General features: G+C 38.1%; 1 protein-coding gene across 7 annotated transcripts in view; it reads right to left on the bottom strand.

Annotated features, from left to right (window-relative positions):
- SP100 (SP100 nuclear antigen) overlaps positions 1 to 21,143 on the bottom strand; it is a 71,515-nt gene that overhangs the window by 35,317 nt on the left and 15,055 nt on the right. For all 7 annotated transcript variants that reach the window (XR_010380712.1, XR_010380714.1, XR_010380713.1 and 4 more), the window contains exons 2-7: positions 10,678 to 10,840; positions 9,415 to 9,583; positions 6,740 to 6,823; positions 5,356 to 5,418; positions 2,310 to 2,459; positions 1,775 to 1,858 (exon numbers count right to left, since the gene is read on the bottom strand). Coding sequence is in view for 4 of the 7 variants with exons in the window: in XM_064485252.1 (XP_064341322.1) it covers positions 1,775 to 1,858; positions 2,310 to 2,459; positions 5,356 to 5,418; positions 6,740 to 6,823; positions 9,415 to 9,583; positions 10,678 to 10,840 (713 nt within the window). In the remaining 3 variants the exon portion in view is untranslated. The remainder of the gene's footprint in view (positions 1 to 1,774; positions 1,859 to 2,309; positions 2,460 to 5,355; positions 5,419 to 6,739; positions 6,824 to 9,414; positions 9,584 to 10,677; positions 10,841 to 21,143) is intronic.

Here is a 21,143-nt window from a genome sequence, read left to right as displayed (position 1 = left end):
TACCAAACTGTTTTCCAAAAGTACATGTAAAGGCAGAAGTATAATTGAGAGAGCTTGGAAAATTCAAGTAACTAAAGGGAGTTGGTGTAGTAGGAATGTGGTGGGAGGGGGAGAGAGGCAGTGATGGGGAACTGTGCAGCTGCATGGCAGGTATCTGCCTAGTATCACACTATACAGCACTGAATTAGTGCTGAGGGCCGCAAGAAGGTACTGGGTTATAAATAGGAAAAGCACATGAACCAGTCTGAATTTATGAAAGGTCCATTCTCTGAAGTGCAGAGAATGAATCTGAAGGAAGCAAGATAGGAGAGAGGAGGCCAGCAGGATACTGTTCCTCTACATGAAGTGAGAAGAGGTAGGGATCTGGATTAGAGTGAGCATGCAGAGAATGGAAAAAAAAACCAGGCAGGCTGCAGGTATTTTAAAGAATTGACAGAAGTGACAAAAAAAAGTCATGGTTGTTTTAATCCACTGAATTTTGGAACTGTTTGTTACACAGCAGTAGATAAGTGATACAACCTCTAAACAGAGATGTCCATCAGATCTTTGAGTAAAGACCTTCAGGTACTTGGAGGAATGAATCCAGAGATCAAGTCTGGGCTGGAGATGTGTGTTTCAACAGACCATAGATGGTACTGAAACCATGGAGAGCATCAGATGCCGGGCGAGAAGCGTATTTTTATCTGAGGGGGTTATGGGACCATTCTGATCACTGCTGACACCTCACCCTTCTCAATGGTATTAGGAACAGACCCCTGTGCCTTCTTTCTAGTGATTGTCTCCCCAAATGGGATAATGTCTTGATATCTCTCTTCTCTCTCTGTATTTGGTCCATTCTCTACTGATTTTTCATTCATTGTCCTTTAACTTACTCTTTGTGGCTCTCTCATCCCCATTTTTCTATCTACTGGTTTTCTTTTCCCTTTGTATCTTCTTCTATTCATCTCTTTTCCTCTACATTTTTTTTTAACCACTGTCCCCAGGGCCCAGCAGGGATTAGGGGGAGGCAAAGGAGATGCCCAGGGCACAAGAAGGTGCCAAGAGTGAGATTCTCCTTATATGTGCCCCAGGGTCGCCCTGCCTCACCCTAGACCTGGCCCTGCTGTGCCCTACCTGCTTTTGCGATATATCCATTCTCTGCTATGTTTCCTACTTTTTTCTAGTCTGTTCCTATTTCTTAATGATTAATATGACCTGTGTATATGTCCAATATATTAATTTTGTCTTTCTAAGTAGTTTCCTCATCTCAAGCATTCCAATCATCACCAGAATTCTCCCCCTGTGCCATTGTCCACCACACCACGTCCCTCCACCTGCCACTTCCTTTCTAAAGGGTCTTTCCTCTGGGCTTCCTTACTTGCAAATCTGACCTGCAGCATCTTGCATGCTTTCCAGGTTTCCATTATAACTGCTGAAAAAGAAGTTGCAACTTATTTCTCAACAACTCCACAACAAGGCACTGTTTTGATTCTATGTCAGTTTGTCTAAAATCTATCTCACTCTTGTACTTTACAATTTGGTGCTCTCCAGCACAGCTTTTCCTATTCTCCCTCTTTGCATTTTCTTCCCAGGGATATGCCCTTCATTAATGAGCTCATCCTTACTTCTCCCTTGCATTTTATACCTGCTAAAATCAGTCAGAGGTTGTGTACAAGGCTCTATGTCTTGGATGGTGTTAGGATAGGAAAGATGTTAGTATGGGAGAGCAAAGGAAAGCTTTTGCTCCCATAGATAAAGGTGTAATTAGAAAACTGGTAAGGTAAGTAATAATTACTTTCTTCATCACAGGCCAATGAGCTGGGCGTCTCCTTTCCTGCATCTCCATTATTTGATTGGACAGGTACTTGTTCATAAGACTCTGAGGATAAAAAAAGATCACAGCTGACATCCAACAGAGACTTGCTTTGCCCCATTTCCATTTTCTTGCATGTCACTTGACTTCTCTCTTCTCCTTATGTCTCTACTTATAGTCTCTCTGCATATATTGCCACCTTCACCCTATGAAAGCGTAATGCCTCATTGATTCTGGAGCCAGTCTCCCCCTGACTTCTTCTGGCTTTTATTTCTGTCTCTCTTCCCCGATGAGGCTCTGCAACTCTTCGCCTTCTGTCTCAGTTTTTCCGTTCTCCCTTTCTTCCTCCAGTTCTCTCCCTTCAACGTATCAGGCACCATTCCTGTCCTCTGTGTGTCTGTGTGATTTCCCCATGCTTTGTTAATAGATGTCTCCTTGAGCTGTGCATTACTTTATTCCCTATTACCAGTCAGGACCTCTTGGCCCCTCCACACTCATCAAACCCAGCCAGTCTTACCTGCTGGTTCAGACTCCTGGGCACATTGTTCATTTGCTTGCTGGCTTTCTAGTGCATCATTTTGGTCGCTGGTTGTATCTTTCCTCTTTGCATTTATCTGTGCTGTTCCACGGAGGTGCTCCAAGAATCTATTTTCAGATGGAGTTGTACCTAAACCACGTAGTGATTCACAGATAATTTATTTACCTCTTGTGACAGTCAGGGTCCAATAGGAAAATACAAATCACTCTAAGCTTTTAAAGCATAGGGAATTTAATCCAGGAGACTAGTTACACAGTTGATGGGAGAGCAGAGAAATTCAAATGGGACAATGGGGCAACCTAAAGAATAATCACCAGAAAGCTATGGGAGGGACTGAGAGTGAGCCCAGAGACTGGGGCTCTGGGTAGCTAAAAGCTGGACCATGGCTGACCTGCTTGGTGGACGGTGGAGCCATGCCTGGGATGCTGCTACTGCCAGAATTGCTGCTGGAAGTGGTGATGGGGAAATACCTGGCTTCTCCCTTACCCTCACTCTCTTGTTAATGTCTCCCACGTTAGGAATCCAGCAGGGAGCCAGCAGCAAAGAAGCCTGAAAGCAAGTCTGCAGAGGCCAGTGGCTGGAGATAGAGGGCAGAGCAGAGCAGAGGAGGGTAAGGAATGAATCTCTGGACAACCACCCTGGACCAGCACACACTCAGTTCCCTTATGGCAAACCTCCTCTGCTCATTATGGATTCCATCGACCCATCCCACTCTGTTCCCACTAGCCTCAATAATGTATGAGTACATAAGTATATTTTCAGTGCAGTTTCAATTTTTTTCATTTATTGCTATTTTTCTAAACAAAGTTATTTATATAAAGCACGATTTTAAAATTCTTTCTCCAGGTTTTAATACAGAATGTGGGCTCTGGTGTATGTTTTGTGCCACATCTTCAGCACCTCGGAGCCTCCCCTTGGGCTGGTGGGCATGAGACAGAGTTCTTCCCTTGCCTGTGTATGTCACAACCTGCTGTCCTTGCTGGGTCGGACTCTTGGACACACTTATTGATGGTTGGTGTGCATCATTTGACTTGTAAGTGGAAGTTTCTCTGTTAATATTAATTTTTCCCTATCACTGAGATGCTCTGGGTTTCATTTTCTGGCAGGGTTGCCCCCAGATCACACTGTGAGCTTTAAAGTATTTCATTGCCTCCTCCCTTTACACCCTTCACACACACACACACACACACACACACACACACACAGAGAATCCCTTCTCTTCTGCCCATTGCTAGTCACAATTCCATCCCCTCACCCCTTCCTGTTCTCATCAGCAGTACCAATAGATGAATGGCTAATATGTATTCATGCATTTTGAGGGGTATTTTTAAATGTTAACTTTTTGAATAAATGTGATTTGTTAAAAGTATAACTGTGTTTTCAAAAACCACTCTGAAAACTTTTTGTTTTATAAAAATGTATTACTAATTTAGAACAACCTTTCTTAAATAACACATCCCAACTGGAAGCTACGTAAGAAACTTTCACAGTGTGGGAAGTTCCCTGAGACTCTATGTTACTCACTTCCTAAGGAGAGTCATGGAAGAAAGACATAAAATTTATTTTAAAAGAAAATTTGGGGGGGGGAGACGTAATTAGATTTATCTATCTATCTATCTATCTATCTATCTATCTATCTATCTATCTATCTATCTAATGGAGGTACTGGGGATTGAAACCAGGACCTCGTGCATGCTAAGCACACACTCTACCACTGGGCTATACCCTTCACCTCAAGACATAAAACTTATTATAGAATGGTGTGCTGTAAGTATGTGGAAAATGTAGCCCTTAATTTAACTTCCTGGGCCAGAAGTTGGTATTGCTTTTATCACAGCTATTCCAGACTAGGGAATCAGTAAATCCAACAGACATCTGTGACAGAAGAAAATCCCAAAGTTTACTGCAATGACTAAAAGCTTAGACTGTGGCACCGGATACAAACAATGATAATTAAATGTAGTAATAATAACGAATGCATGGAACGCTGATGAAGACCCAGGCACAACTGTGAATGCTTTACGTGATATGACCTATTTAAAATCCACCATCCTCTGAAGTAGGTACTATTATTATGCCCATTTTATAGATGATGAAACCAAGGGACCAAGAGGGGAAGTCACTTCCCCAGGATAACAGTGCAGAATATGAAGCCAGGCCATGGGCATCAGAATTCCTGCTCTGACACTAACCCCAGCAGAATTCAATCCCAAGTCTCAGTTGGGTGAACTTGTACAAATAACCAAACTCTCTAAACTGACTCATTCTATTCTGAAAAACAGGGATCATCTATACCTCATTTTCAGGGTTTGAGGAAGATTAAATGAGCTGTTGGCTGCATCACTGTATGAGATACCATGATCAGAAAAAAAAATCATTATGATTAATGTTTTAAATTAATAATATTTAAATAATAACATTATTAAGAGTGTTATGCATTAAGGGAGGTTTAAGGGACTGTTATGCATCAAGAGTTTTAAAAAGTGGTTATTGGTTGCTACATTACCAAAAGGGTTTGTTTTTTGGAGGCCTGTCTGGTGTTTGGAGGGCAGCTCCTGGTCTCTGCCTCAGGGATGTTGGGAGAGGGTTTGCATGGGAGGCAAATAGTGTCCATGATCCTGCGTGAAGGACACAATGGGGGAGGTACCCCCACCCCCCAGGAATGCTCATCACCTGTATTCCCCTGCCACTCTCCCTGCAGCACTGGCCACTGTTGGACATGAGTCAGAGCACCATGGTTGAGGCCAAATCAAGCAAGACAGAGAAGAAAACTGTGAAGCCAGGTATACGGGCAAAATGTCCAAGCCCTTCAGGAATTAGCAGCAAGTGCATTTAAGGAGTACAGAAGGAGTGACCGTCGCAGGCAATTCATAGCACTAAGACTCTTATCTAAACTCTTGGAAAAACCGCAGATACAAAGATTGAGTTTTTTTTATACAAAGAAGTAGCTCCCCCACCCCCTAGCACATTCCAGAATGGGACACAAATAGCAAAGGATCACAGAATAGAGTCAATGGGAACAGACCATCATAAGATGAGGACTCTCTGCATGACCAAATCAGACTTTGATATGAGCTTTCACCAGATCCTAGGGGGAAGAAAGTAGAAATCTATTTCAGAAATTGAAGTATGGACTGTGCCATCCTCCCCTAATCTCTTTTTTATAAACAAGAAGCTTAAGACCCCCTGATGATATCAATACAGAGACCATCTGGACCTGGTGGATCTCATCCAATGCTCGCAGTCAGACCTCAGCCCCCAGAGTGGAAGACTCGGGTCAGCTGCATCCCTGGCTGAGAGCACCTCGGCCTGGCCATCTCGCTGCATGTCCTCCACGAGCCATTCAGTAACTAGTGAAGGTTTCTCTTGACTCCCACAAACAGTGAATCTGCCTTTGTCCCCAGAGCTGCCTCTGACTGGCAGCCTTATCTTAGCTCCTGCAAAGCCCTGATGACTCTTCCCCACCCTTCTTCCTCCACCCTCTCCCTGTATTCATCTTTAATTTCTGTTGTTGGCTTTCCATGAGGATTTAGTGCCTGATTCTCCTCCACTTCCTTCAGCTCTTGGCATTCTTTTCTCTGTCTCTTTCTCTCTGCATATATTTCCTTATTTTTGTTTCATGTTTCTGTCTTTCCTACTGGGTTACCAGGTAGTATCCAGGGCTGCAAACACAGGCTCTAGGTTTAAAATGCCTGGTTCATCCTTACTTGTTTGGCCTCCAGGCCAACTGCATACCCGGTCTCTATAGATTTCAGCTTCCTTATCGGTAAAATGGACACGTAAGTGATAATACTGTCCAATGGCACTAAACCCACAACTGCCGGAATACACGTCCAATTAGGTGAGCCGTTAATAACTTGGCTGTTTTGATTGTGTCCCTTACCCACTCTCCTCCTTCATTTCTTCTTTTTCTTCCTTTCTTTCTCAAAGTACCCACATCCTCTTCTCCACGTCTCTACTGCTTCCTCACCTCTGCATCTATATGACTGCTTTTCTCCTTGAATATTCCTACTCTTGAACAACATCCCCCACATTTAAATCAGTCCCTTCTTCTGCCATCATCAAGCATCTCCTCTTCGATGTTGACTTTGGGCCCATAGTCCTTGGCCTTCACACCTTCACACTGATCTCCTACAGGGATCTTTCTAAATCACAATTACTTCCAGGTCGTCATTCTATTTAAACCTGGTTACTGACACCCTAGGTTCCTCTTGCTGTGTCTTGGTATGGGGCCAACAGTCTCTTGTCACAGCTAGTCCTCCAGGATACAAACACCCCTCCCTGTCTTCTCCATGGCCCTTCAACATTTCTTCCCTGATTCTCAATCTTTGTTCAGAACGAGGGCCCCACCTCCCATTCTCCTTTTCCTCACAGCAGATGAGAATCGGTTTGTACTTGGTCTCAATCACCTTGCTCAAGTCTCAGTTGGATATTAGGCCTCTCCTGCCTCTCTTCTTGGTCTCTTTCTTCACAATTAAGTTTCTCTTGAATCACTGAAGGAGAGAGAGAAGAGGACATTTAGAAATCTCCACCAGGGACCCAGGACATCATCTCAAAATTACACATTTAGGAATTTCCAGCTCTCAGGTCCACTCAGAGCTCAGTGGGTCCCAGTCTTCATGGTAATGTTCCCCCATCATCCTCGAACAGAAAGAGAAACCCCAACAAGGGAGCTGTTATGTTCCCCACACAGAAGGGAGCCACTCGAATGCAAGAATAAAGGAGTCATGGAAACACCCTGAGCCTGTTGGTCATATAAAATAAACTTCACATGGCTGGGAAAATATATGTCAAAATGAAAAATGAAAGTGAAGTGTATTTACTGAACTGTTCAAACTATAAGGAAAAAACAAAGATTTCCTCTAGAGAAGGGCTGGATCCCAGGGAGATCTGTGTGTATAAAAAGAGGAAGTCCAAGAGCTTTAAAGACAAGACTAGACAAGAGAAAGGCTGGGCTTAATTGTGTTGGGGAGGATGAGCAGCTCTGGAAGAGAAAAACAAGAGGTGGGGGGACAGAGCTCCCATAGGGGTCCAGATCCCACACAGGACTCTGAAGCTGCAAGAGGGAGTGCAGGATGTCCCCACGACTCCTGGACCAGGACCTGGGAGACCTCCAAGGAGGGGAGGCCAGGACACCAGCCCAGGGCCCCTGTATGTAGGTAACTCACAAATGTAGGAGGAAGGAAATGAACCAGGAAGCCTGGGGAATGGGTCCCTGCTGAGAGTCTGGGAAGGAGACACTGGGAGGTGGTGGGGCCCGGGTGCTGATGGCAGGAGTACCTCTTAAGACAATGCCTACTAGGGGGTGAGATGGACAGGACTTTGGGAGCCACAGGGGCTTTGTCTTCCCCAGCACACGGTTTCAAATCCCAGCAAAATCAAGTGGAAGGTACAAGGAGAACACAGGGCCCAAAGTCCAGAAAATATGAAGGAGGCCCGTGCGCAGGTGTTCTGATGGGGGTGGGGGGCTTCAGCACATGAGATGGAGGTCGGGACCAGGCACTATGAGACCTGTCACATCCTGGCCACAGTCCCCAGCCTTTCTGCTTTGGTCTCTGACCTGCAGCTTCCTTGGACAGCAGCAGAGACCACCCCCCCTCCCAGGGGCAGGTGGGTGGCAGCAAGTATAGACTTGGGTCACCCCAGCATGAGTAAGCCTGGAAACTAACATATGTGATGTTGACACTGGATCTGGGAAGGGGATCCCCTGCAGCCTGTGGAGACGACCACAGCCCCTGAGATGTGGCCAGGAAAGGTAACTGCCATTCCCTTTGTCCCCATGACCTGGGGACATACTGGTTACAAATATAATACTGGCTTGAAATTTGTGACTGAGTGTTAGACTTCCTATGTATCTGTTTTGACTTGAATGATTTGCTGTAGAAATTACTTTGTTCTAATTAGAAAACATTACCATTGACACAAATCAACAAGCCACGTGCTTTATATCTCCTTTTAAATGTTTTTCCTTGCTTATAAACCCATTAGTGTCTCTTTTTACCTAGTAATTCAAATAGCTTATTTTATATGCTAGACTTTCCAAAATCTTGCTCAGATGCATCTCTCTTGAATCAGCTCCACCGTCTGCTTCTCACACTTTGATTGAGGGAAATGAATTTGCCCTTGTTTTGAAGACAAACTAGAGCCTTTCACACTCTAGGCCATAATCCCATAGCACCCGCCCCGCCTCGGGACACGTGAGCATTTCTCTGGTGATGTCTCTATCTCTTATTTGGAGAACTTCATTGACACCAAATTGTGTTGGAATAAAATATTTTCTAAACAAGTTTATATACATATTTGTACGTGTGTGTGTGTGTGTGTGTGTATATATATATATATCTCTACACATTTCTCAACTATGTATCGTTTAAAAAGTATAAATTATGCCTTCCCAGGAAAAAATCATGAATCAAAGATTTAGTTTAATACAGCAACAAAAATAGTCCCTGGAAGACAATGTCTTTTGTGATTATTTGAGTAATGTTTCATCCCTTGTGGAGAACATGTTAATAAAACCATTTTTCCTTTAAGGGCAAATTTGATATTGGATTAATTTTCTTGGTCATTATTCTGGAAATTTGATGAAAGTGGCCTTTCTTCTGTGTTACTAGGCCAACCCTGGGATTAGGGCTAAAAATGACCTGTGACTGGTAAATTGCATGTGGGCTGGGAGGGAATACCGATGGACTATACTTGGGTCTTCCTTCAATGTGGTGATTCTTGTAACTCAGCTTGTCCCTCTAGGGGTCCCTGAAAGTTAAGACTACTGCAAGGGATCTCACAAAAGAGGAGCAACTGATGCTGCCCTGTTGGGATGCTGGGCTTTCTGTCATTTGTTTTTCTGTCTAAATTGGATGCCATGGTGGCTCTGTTGTCCCTTGAGTCTTGAATGCCTAATTAAGCAGATCTCCAGGTGGGTACTGTGCCATAAGCTTTGAGAAGGGTCATGGTTATGTGTGTTTTGTTAACTGTTATATCCCCACTTCCCAGCACCATGTGTGCTATGTGGTAGGAGCTCAATACATGCTTGCTGGAAAAAACTGGCCCTGGACATCAAAAGGTAGATAATAAAGCCAATTACCTTTTTCGAAGCTTTTATAAATGTAACTTAAATCAGGATATTCCTGCATGTTGACCTCGCTGAACAGTGCTTCCAGAAGTGTTACGTCAAATGTGCTCTGCAGTTCATCGAGAACATGGTACACCACTTTTGGTACAGGGACCAGGTTTCTACAAGAATCTTGACAGTCCTTAAAAAATATTGAATGCAGAAAATATAAATGCAAACTTTCAAGTTACAGAAGGGCCCTAGAAATAGACTTCGTGGTTAATGTACTCCATTTTCCCTATATAGGTATCTCCTCATGTAAAGGTTTAGAATTTCCATATTTGTAGGGCTACTATGTGAAACAAGTAAATCCTTCCCCCTTTAAAAGCATTCATTTGTGAATCCAATCTCCTCACTCTCATATTAATGAGATTTAAGAAGAAGCAATTTTGAAGAATAAAAGTAGATTCAAAGTTAATTAATGTGCAGCCCTCTAAAAGCCTGGTCAAATGTTTTAGGAATAGACTTAGCAGGTGATGAGCAGCTGTTCTGTTGACTGGACAGCCTCTTTACCAAGACTGACTTGGCCTGGAAGGGCTCAAGGAAGGCAGGTGACATTTCTCCCTTTTCATGAACTTGGCTATTGAGAAAGCATATTCATAGGACAAGGAGAAGACTTACATCTCTGTCTCTCCAGCAACACCTGTGGCTGAAATTAACCCAAATTCCAAGACTCCAGAAATAGCATAAACAAACAAACAAACAAACAAATAAAACCCCCCTGAAAACTACTGGAGAAAGAATAACAAGCATCTACTCCTAAATCTGTCCTAATAACGTATCAGTTCCCTGTGGGGTTTAATGTCCTCAGATCTAACAATTTAAACCGATTTTCACTGAAAAGAAATGCTGTGTTGATTATTATTTCATGGAATCATCTCACTTAAATTATTCATCAATTCATTAAAATTGCTTTTAATTCTTAGTTTATGCTATATTGTATGCGTCCCTGCAGGGAATTATGCATCTGCGGAGCACACTTGCTTCAGATCCAGCCTATCTCCGTGCTGCCAGTGGTCGCCATCAGCACCATCTCTTCAGTTAGCAGGACTGTCTCCAATGATGCCTGCTTCTCCCCGCCCCCATCTCCCCTTCTACTTTACAACAATACTTGAACATTTGCAACAACACTTGAAAAGGTCTTCTACTCACAGGTGACTCCTTAGTTAATGAGTTGTGCCCATAACTTGGTTTGGAACTGGTTTACCAGACTGTGACGTAATAAACCTCACTTACTTGATACATTTTATTGGTGATAAGTTCACGGTCACGAAGTACCTCAAGGAAAGGAAATGCCTTTTTTATTGCCCTTGATATCTCCACTTTATGTCTTTTGAAGTGATTGAATACTGTCTCGTAGATAAGCTTGTCATCTATGTTCTGATTTTCTCTGGACATCCTAGGGAGGAAGAATATCATGTCAAAATGCTCATTAGGATTCTGGGATGCTTGCGGAGGCCGTCACATTATATATATAAAGGACAGGCTATGAAGAACCAACATATATAAAGTAAGTGGTTTCAGTAGAGACCAGGATAATTGGAATTGAAGCAACAAAGATATAATTGAAGAAAGTGTGGAGTTAAGAAAGACTGAAGCACAGGACTGAAAAAGTCCATTTTAGTCTGTCTCGATCAAAGCCATTCTGAAGATATGTTCCCTTACCTTTTTTTAAGGGCAAAGTTTTTATTTTTTAATTTTTTAATTGAAGTATAGTTGATTTACAATGTGTTAATTTCTGGTGTACAGCACAGTGATTCATTTATACACATATATATTCTTTTTCATATTCTTTTTCATTATAGGCCATTACAAGGTATTGAATATAGTTCCCTGTGCTGTACAGCAGACCTTGTTGTTTAATCTATTTTTGTATAGTAGTCAGAATCTATGAATCCTGAGCTCCCAATTTAACCCTCCCTATCCCCTTTCTTTATCTGGTATACCTTATCTGGTATTTTTTTAATTATAAAAATTTAAAATGTGTGGATAATCAAGATGGAATAAACAGAGGAATGAAAACAATGGAATAAAAAAAATCTAATCTTGAAAATGCTTCTTAATTAACAACTAAGAGAAAATAAAACAAGGTGTCCCCTCTTCTGACCTATGGATGTTAAGAGGAACACTGTCTTGTATTATAAAATGAGTTCATAAATGATAAGATGTGGTTAATAATGATACGATATGAATAAATTGAAATTTCTGCAAGATTATCAACATTCTCTAGGGACTTCTGCTTTGTGTTAATAGAAATCTTTCTGTGCTATTTTATGCAGAGAATCTTTCTACACATCTGAATTTCAGAAATTGCTGCTATTTTCTGTGATAGTAATTTTAAACCTAAGCCTGTAATTCTGGTTCTTAGTTGATTGTTTTATTGCTCTGATAATGTTTTAATCGACATTCTGTATTCATACAAGTCATGAAGACATTAGCTTTCTTTGTCAAACCAGAAGAGAATTATTGCCATTTCTCAGTACCCAAAATGCATTTGGGAATAATAATAAATGTCACATTATTGTGTCAAATTCCTGTAAAAAAAAGGGGGGGGGGAGGGTTCTGGTTAAATATAGCAGATTAAAGAGAAGCATTTGTCTTCTCTTTTATTAACCTCATCCCCACCTAAAATGCTAATTAAGGTACTGGATTCACAATGACAAGGAGAATGGCAGGGGCCAACGAGCAGATGAGAGGTATCTACCAAAATCTATAAAACAAAAAGTGCTCAGAGGATCACTAATTACTATAGTAGGTGGAGGATATCCCTAGAGGGCAAGAAAGCAACCAGTGTGCCCTGCAGAACCGTGGAGAGGCACTGTAGATCACAAGGGAGACGTGGTGCTGAAAATTGACATGTTATTTTATAAATGAAAAACAGAACAGCACACCCTCTATCTCTCAAGTGCATCCTGACCATTTGTACCCAGGCAGCCTCTCAGAGGGAAACACTGCTGTCCTTTCCGTCACCATATGTTAATTTTGCTTGTTCCTGGATTTCAGATACATGAAAATAATACATCATGTGTGCTTTGTATCTGAATTCTTTGTTCATCATCTATGTTGTTGGATGAACAGAAGTTTGTTCTTTTTTATTGTTGAAGATATTCCATTGTGTGGACTTACCACAATTTGTTCATTAATTTTCCTGTTAATGGGCATTTGGGTAGATGCTAGCCTGGGACTAGTTTTAATAAAGCTTGTTATTGTACAGGCTATTTTTTGTGTGTGGCAAGATGTTTTAATTTCTCTCGAGTAAATAACTAGGAATGGAATTGCTGGGTCATTGTGTAGGAATATGTTCAATGGTTTTAGAATCTGTCAAACTACACTTCAAAATCTATTAGAAGCAGTCTTTCTAATTTTAGCCATTTTAGTCTATAAGTGTATAATGTGGTATCTCACATAGTTTTAATTCGTATTTCTTTAATGACTAGTGATACTGAGCATATTTTCGTATGCTTATGGCCAATTTATAATTTTCCTTTGTGAAATGTCTTTTCAAGTCTTTGCCCCATTTATATTATTGGACTGTCTTTTATTACTTATTGACGGGTAGGAGTTTGTGTATAGTATGGAAAGAAGTGTTTTGTTTAATTCAGGAGTTTAAATACAATGTTAAGGAGAAATGGTGAGAATGGAATCCCTTGCCTTGTTTCCAATCTTGGAGAAAAGGCTTTCAGTATCATCATTAAGTATAATGTCATACATGTATGTATAAGTGTCACACGTACACATACAACTGAGGAAGTTTCTGTTTATTCCCAGTTTCCTGAGAGTTTTATCATGGACAGATGTTGAATATTATCAAATGCATCTATCGAACTATTCATACGGTTTTCCTTCTTTATTCTTTAATTGGTCAGTCACATTGATTGATTTCCAAAGCCTCTTCTAAGTGGAAGCAGATAATCACAGGTCAGAAGGAAATTTTCAGAAAATGCTCCAGTAACAAAAAAAAAAAAAAAAAAAAAAAAAAGAGAGAGAGAGAGAGAGAAAAGTTACCCCAGGAGAAACAGACATTACAGGAAATAGGAGCAACTTCCAAAACCACTAATATTTTCAGAGAGATTTGAGAATACACATCACACCCCCCGATTACAAAAAAGAACTAATAGAGAAAGAGATAGTAGTCTTAGATATTTTTGAAATTGATTTTTGGAAATGTACTAAGATTTACTAAAATGGTTGTAAAATAAAGTTGGAGAAATGTCCCAGAAAATTAAGTAAAGAGATTAAAAGAATAAAAAAAGAATAAATCTGAAAGAATATATGGGAGGGTAAGATTAATTTAGGGGTCTAACAGCAACCTAATTAGAGTCAAGAAAAATGTGGAAGGAAAGCCAACATATGGAATGGGAGAAAATATTTGCAAACAATGCAACTGACAAGGGTTTAATTTCCAGAGTATTCAAACAGCTCATATAACTCAATAATAAACAGACAAACAACTCAATCAGAAAATGGGTAGAAGACATAAACAGACATTTCTCCAGTGAAGACATACAGATGGCCAATAGGCACATGAAAAACTGCTCAGTATCACTAATTATCAGAGAAATGCAAATCAAAACTACAATGAAGTTTCATCTCACACCAGTTAGAATGGTCATCATTAAAAAGTTCACAAATGATAACTGCTGGAGAGGGTGTGGAGAAAAGGGGACCCTCCTACATTTAGTGGGAATGTAGTCTAGCACAGCCACTGTGGAGAACAGTATGGAGATTCCTTAAAAAACTAAAAACAGACTTACCATATGATCCAACAATACAACTCCTGGGAATGTATCTGAAGGAAACTAATTTGGAAAGATACTTGCACCCCAATGTTCACAGCAGCACTATTTACAATAGTCAAGACATGGAAGCAACCTAAATGCTCATTGATAGCTGAGTGGATAAAGAAGATGTGGTGTCTATATAATACAATGGAATTGTACTACTTAGCCACAAAAAATGAAATAATGCCATCTGCAGCAACATGGATGGATCTAGAGATTATTATACTAAGTAAAGTGAGCCAGAAAGAGAAAGAAAAATACCATATGGTATCTCTTATATGTGGAATCTAAAAAAAAAATCACACAAATGAACTTATTTACAAAACAGAAACAGACTCACAGATGTAGAAAACAGTTACCAGGGGGAAAGGGAGTGGGGAGGGATAGACTGGGAGTTCAGGATTTGCAGATACTGACTACTACATATGAAATAGACAACAGGTCATACTGTATACCACAGGGAACTATATTCAATATCTTATGATAACCTAGACTGAAAAAATATGGAAAGGAACATATACATGTATGTATAACTGAATCACTATGCTGTACACCAGAAACTGGTACAACGTTGTAAATTGACTACACTTCAATTTAAAAAAAAAGATTAGAAGAATTTAATTTGGTCCTGCATGCAGTCTACATTTATGCAAGGAAAAAGGTAGAATATTTGAACTGAATCCTGACTTCATTGTTAAAAAAAGAGAGATATGCAAGGAAATGCAGAAGAAGGAGGACCATATAAAGAGAATTATTTAAGGAGATATATACCATGGAGTAGAAAGACATGAATTTTTTATAGGACTTACAAAAGCGAATTATAAAAGAACCAAACCAAGGCATACCATTATGAAATACCAACACCTTAAAAACAAAGGGAAGAACTTAAAAGCTACCAGAAAGAATTAAGAAACTGGTCACCTGTGGAGGAATGATAGCAAGAATAGATTGAGACATCTTATCAGTAACAGATCTAGCCCTTCAAAATGCAGAGTGAATCAGGACAACTACAGACACGTATGGCTGAGAAGTTTTACTTTATGAACATGCATTTTGAGTGTTTTTCCTAAAATTTTCTTTATTTCTTTTATGTGTATGTCAATACATATATTTAAGATTTTTAAATGCAACTTATACACTCTAAAATGTTTATGTAATCACTGTCTTACTTTCTGTTTTTTGTTTTTTCCAACCACATCTCTCCTTCCTTTCTATCCACATCACTGTCCTCAACCCTTTTGCATAATCCATTTTAATTACCTTGTATGTATTCTTTCTTAAATTCTCCATAAGCTTATAAATCCACTACCTATTTCTATAACCTACCCATATCTTGCAGAGTTTTTATTTATCATTTTATATTATAGTATTATATAATTTCTTTCCCTGGATTATAAACTGTCTTCTAAATCAAATTTGTCTTTAATACCTTGCAAAACATTCTCTAAGTCATTTAGTATGGTTCTAGTAGGTTTGTTTATTTATCAAATGTATAATATTGAACAGCACACACCCATTTTTAGGAAAATTCAACAGGATGAATTCCAGAAAAGCAGAGAAGTACAGTAATGACGAAGATGTGAAAATTAGAAACCAGTGGATCCAATTCTAGAAACATTAAAGGGAAACCCAAGTTGGCAGTCTGGCAACAATGACCATAGATTGGAACAGGTGATGATTACAGCATATGGATAAGTGCATTGAATGACAGCAGTGTCACAAGGGATAGGAAAAGGAATTGAGAACACTCTGTTATAAGATACCTTGCTGCAGATGAATTGGTATAAAATGTGTATTGCAATCTCTAGGCAACTACTAAAAACATTTAAAAGTATAATTGGTATGTTAATAGAAGATTAAGATGGAATCATACAAAATGCTAAATTAAAGCTAGAGAAGGCAGAAGAGAGAAAGAGACAAAGAAAAAATACAATGAATAAAGAAGTTACAAACATGATAATATAATCCAATACATCAATAATTACTTTCAGTGTGAATAGTCTAAATACTCCAATTAAAATCAGAGATTGTCAAAGTGACAGAGAAAACAAGACCCAACTATATATTGTCAATAAGAAAAACTGTAAATATTAAGACACAGGTTAAGAATGGAGAAGGAGATGCCATTTTAACACTAATCAAAAGAAAGAGTAGCTATTTTATTTCCAGAGAAAAAAGACATTAGAACAATGAAGATTATCACAGAGAAAGAGAGCAGTACATATGATAAAGGGATCAGTTTTCAAAGAAGACATAACAATCCTTAATGTGTATTTACACATGATAAACACACAGCATCAAATTAAGGTAAAAATTGAAATAGAAAAATCCACTATTACAGTTGGATACATGGACAATCCTATTCTAGTCATTCATAGGTCAAGCAAGTAGAGAAACATTAAGAATATAGTTGACCTAAACATCACTACCAATCAATTTGATCTGTTTGATGGTTAGAACACTCCATCTAACAATAGCAGAATGCACATACTCCTCAGTACCATCAAGATAGAACACACTATTGGCTATAAAACAAATATTAAGTTTGAAAGAATAGAAGTCATAAAAATTATGTCTTTCAGACAAAAAGGAATTAACTACAAATCAATAACAGAAAGAGGTGGGAAATTCTCCAAATACTTGGAGATTTAAAAATACACTCCTATATAACACATGGGTCAGAGAAGTATCAAGAGAAATTTTAAAATATTTTGAACTGAATGACAATGAACCTACAACTAATCAAAATTTGTTGGATGTTGAAAAAGCAGTGATTATAAAGAAATATATTTCATTAAATGTACATTTAATAGAAAAGAAGAAAGATATAAAATCAATAATCTAAGTTTCTCTACTTTGGAAACGGGGGGAAGAAAAAGACCAACTTAAGCCTTAAAGCAATGGAAGAAATGAAGTAAAAGCAGAAATCAATGAAACTGGAAATAGGAAACAAAAGATAAGACTCCACAAAACCTAAAGCTGGTTCTTGGAAAAGATCAATAAAATTGATAAACTTCTATACAGACTAACTAAAGGAAAAAGAGAAATAAGACACAAATTACCAATGTCAGAAGTGAAAGTAGAATCATCACAACTGATTCTATGAATACTAAAAGTAAAACAAGGAATACTACGAGTAAGTCTATTTCCAAAATTTGATAACTTATATAAAATCGACCAAAGTCGAGAAGGATATAAACAACCAAAACTCACACAAGGAGAAATAGATAATTTGAATAGGTCTATATTAATTAATTTAATTAATTCAATTAAAAATTGAATTAATAATTAATAACTTTGAAAAAAGTAAGCACTAGGGCCAGGTGGTTTCATTGGTTAATTATACCAAACATTTAAGGAAGAAATGATACCAATTATCCACAATCTTGTCCAGAAAATAGAAGCAAAGGAAACACTTCTTAATTTTTTCTATGAGCCGAGCACTACTGCAATATCAAAAGCAGATAAAGACAAACTACAGGCCAGATCTCTCATAAATACTGATGCAAAAATCTTCAAAATAATATTAACAAATTGCATCCAACATTGTAAAAAAATATATATATAGCGTGACCAAGTGGAATTTATTCCAAATATGCAAGGCTGGTTCAGTCTTCGAAATCAGTCAGTATAATCCACTGTATCACCAAGCTAAAGAAAAAAGTTAGATGACCATATCATTTGATGCAGAAAAGTCATTTGACAAAGTTCATCACTTTTTCATGTAAATCCCCTCACTCAGAAAACTAGAAATAGAGAAGAATATCTTCAAATTGAGAAAAAATATCTATTTAAAAAAACCCATATGTAGTATCATATTTACTTTTGAAAACCTGGACATCTTCCTAAGATCAGAAACAAGGCAAAGATGTACTCTTTTACCATTCCTACCAAACAATGTACTGGAAGGCACAGCTACTACAAAAAAAAAAAAAAAGAGAGAGAGAGAGAGAAAAGGAAATTTAATGTACAGAGTTTGGGAAGGAAGAATAAAACTGTCTTTGTTTTCAGATAACATGATTGGCTTTGTAGAAAATCCCAAGGAATGCACACACACAAAAACATCTCCTGGGGCTAATAGGTAAGTATAGCAAGTTTGCTGGACACAAGGTTAATATACAATCAATTGCTTTTGTATATACTAACACTAAAAAATTGGAATTTGAAATGCAAGACGATGCCATTTACAATAGCATAAAAAATGTGAAATCCTTAGGTATGAATCTAACAAAATACATACATGCTCTATATGCAGAAAATTGTTCTAGAAAGAGAAGATTTGTACTTTGAAAAATAATATAATAGTAATTACTTTGATGTAAAATTTCAAATTATAAACAAAATGTTGAGCTGAGTGGTAAAGGGAAATTTGAATTAAATTATTTCTTTTAAATATGAAAAACTTGAACAATATTGTTTCAAATTTAATACTAAGGAATACAGAAATGCAAAGTTAAAATTATTTTGAAAAGTTGAAAGTGACCACTGGTTGAATGAAATCAGGCTCTATAAAACACTAAGAGATAAAAAGTAAACATAGCTTGCATTTCTACAGAGAAAAAAGAAAAACAATAGGAATTCTAAAAGCTAAAACAGAAAAAATATACATAATTTAAGCCACTAAATGTAAAAAAAAAAAATCAAAAAAATGGGCAGAAGACCTAAATAAGCAATTTTCCAATAAAGACATACCGATGTCCAATAGGCACATGAAAAAATGCTTAATTTCGCAACTTATCAGAGAAATGCAAATCAAAACTACAGTGAGGTATCACCTCACACCAGTCAGAATGGCCATCATTAAAAAGTCCACAAATTACAACTGCTGGAGAGGGTGTGAAGAAAAGGGAATCCTCCTACAGTTAGTGGGAATGCAGTCTAGTACAGCCATCATGGAAGACAGGATGGAGATTCCTTAAAAAACTAAAATAGACTTATCATATGATCCAGCAATCCTATTCCTAGGCATATATCTGGAGAGAACTCTAATTCAAAAAGATATATGCACCCCAGTGTTCATAGCAGCACTATTTACGATAGCCAAGACATGGAAACAACCTTAATGGCAATCAACAGATAACTGGATAGAGAAGTTATGGTATTGTTATATAATGGAATACTATTCAGACATAAAAAAGTAAACTAATGCTATTTGCAGCAATATGGATGGACTTGGAGATCATCATTCTAAGTGAAGTAAGCCAGAAGGAGAAAGAAAAATACCATGTGATATCACTCATGTGTGTAATCTAAAAAAAAAATGACACAAATGAACTTATTTACAAAACAGAATTGGAATCACAGACATAGAGAATGAACTTATGGTTACCAGGGGGTAAATGGGGTGGGAAGGGATAAATTGGAAGTTCAAAATTTGCAGATACTAACCACTATATACAAAATAGATAAACAACAAGTTTCTACTGTATACCACAGGGAGCTATATTCAATATCTTGTAGTAACCTATAATGAGAAAGAATATGAAAAGGAATATATTTATGTATATGTATGACTGAAACATTATGCTGTACACCAGAAATTGACACAACATTGTAAACTGACTATACTTCAGTAAAAAACCCACTAAATGTAAATGAAAAATGATATTGAAAGGCACAGGATCAAAATAGAATCCAACAAGAGACACAAGAAAGACAAAGTGACACAAAATTTGTTAAAATCAAAGATAAGCAAGTTATAAATGACAAATGCTGGAGAGGCTGTGGAGAAAAGGGAACTCTCTTACACTGCTGGTGGGAATGCAGTTTGGTGCAGCCACTGTGGAAAACAGTATGGAGATTCCTCAAAAGACTAGGAATAGACTTACCATATGACCCAGGAATCCCACTCCTGGGCATATATCCAGAAGGAACCCTACTTCAAAACAACACCTGCACCCCAATGTTCATAGCAGCACTATTTACAATAGTCAAGACATGGAAACAGCCTAAATGTCCATCAACAGATGACTGGATAAAGAAGATGTGGTATATTTGTACAATGGAATACTGTTCAGCCATAAAAATGACAACATAACACCATTGGCAGCAACATGGATGTCCCTGGAGAATGTCATTCTAAATGAAGTAAGCCAGAAAGAGAAAGAAAAATACCATATGAGATCGCTCATATGTGGAATCTAAAAAAGAAAAGAAAAGAAAAAGACAAATGAACATAAATATAAAACAGAAACAGACTCATAGACATAGCATACAAACTTGCAGTTGCCAGGGGAGAAAGGAGCAGGAAGGGACAGACTGGGGGTTTGAAATTTGTAGACACTGACAGGCATATATAGAATAGATAAACAAGATTATACTATATAGCACAGGGAAATGTATACAAGATCTTGTGGTAGCTCATGGTGAAAAAGAATGCGACAATGAATGTTCATGTATAACTGAAAAATTGTGCTCTACAGTGGAAATTGGCACAACATTGTAAACTGACTATAGCTCAATAAAATAAAATTTTAAAAAAGAAAAAAGATAAGCAAATTATGGTATTCAAATATAAACAAAACAAAAAAATAAAGATACTCATATCCATTTCAAAGCAAAACTCAAGAAACAATAGGACAAATGTTTTATCAATACCAAGAAACAATTCACCTGTAGTTTATAACTCTTGACATATTCCAAAGATGATCAAAATATACATGCTTTGGATAAATTGACAAGAATGATTTATTATTTAATCCTGTCACCTAAAAACAGAACACACCATTTTTTCCCCAATGTCCTTTAAATGCACATCAGAATGGATCATAATGCCAACCACAAAAGAAATCTTAATAAGCTATAATCAGATGCTAAATAGGCTGCATGTTAAAGAAAATAAACCACCCAGAGATACTGTAAAATAGAACAAAAAATAATTGTTGGGTCAAAGATATTTTGTGGTTAGAGGCTACTTGAAAT

This window comes from Camelus dromedarius, chromosome 4 (assembly GCF_036321535.1).
Source record: "Camelus dromedarius isolate mCamDro1 chromosome 4, mCamDro1.pat, whole genome shotgun sequence".
Lineage (NCBI taxonomy): Eukaryota > Metazoa > Chordata > Mammalia > Artiodactyla > Camelidae > Camelus > Camelus dromedarius.
The sequence above is the reverse complement of the archived record's forward strand: the minus strand, read 5'-3'. Positions and strand labels throughout refer to the sequence as shown.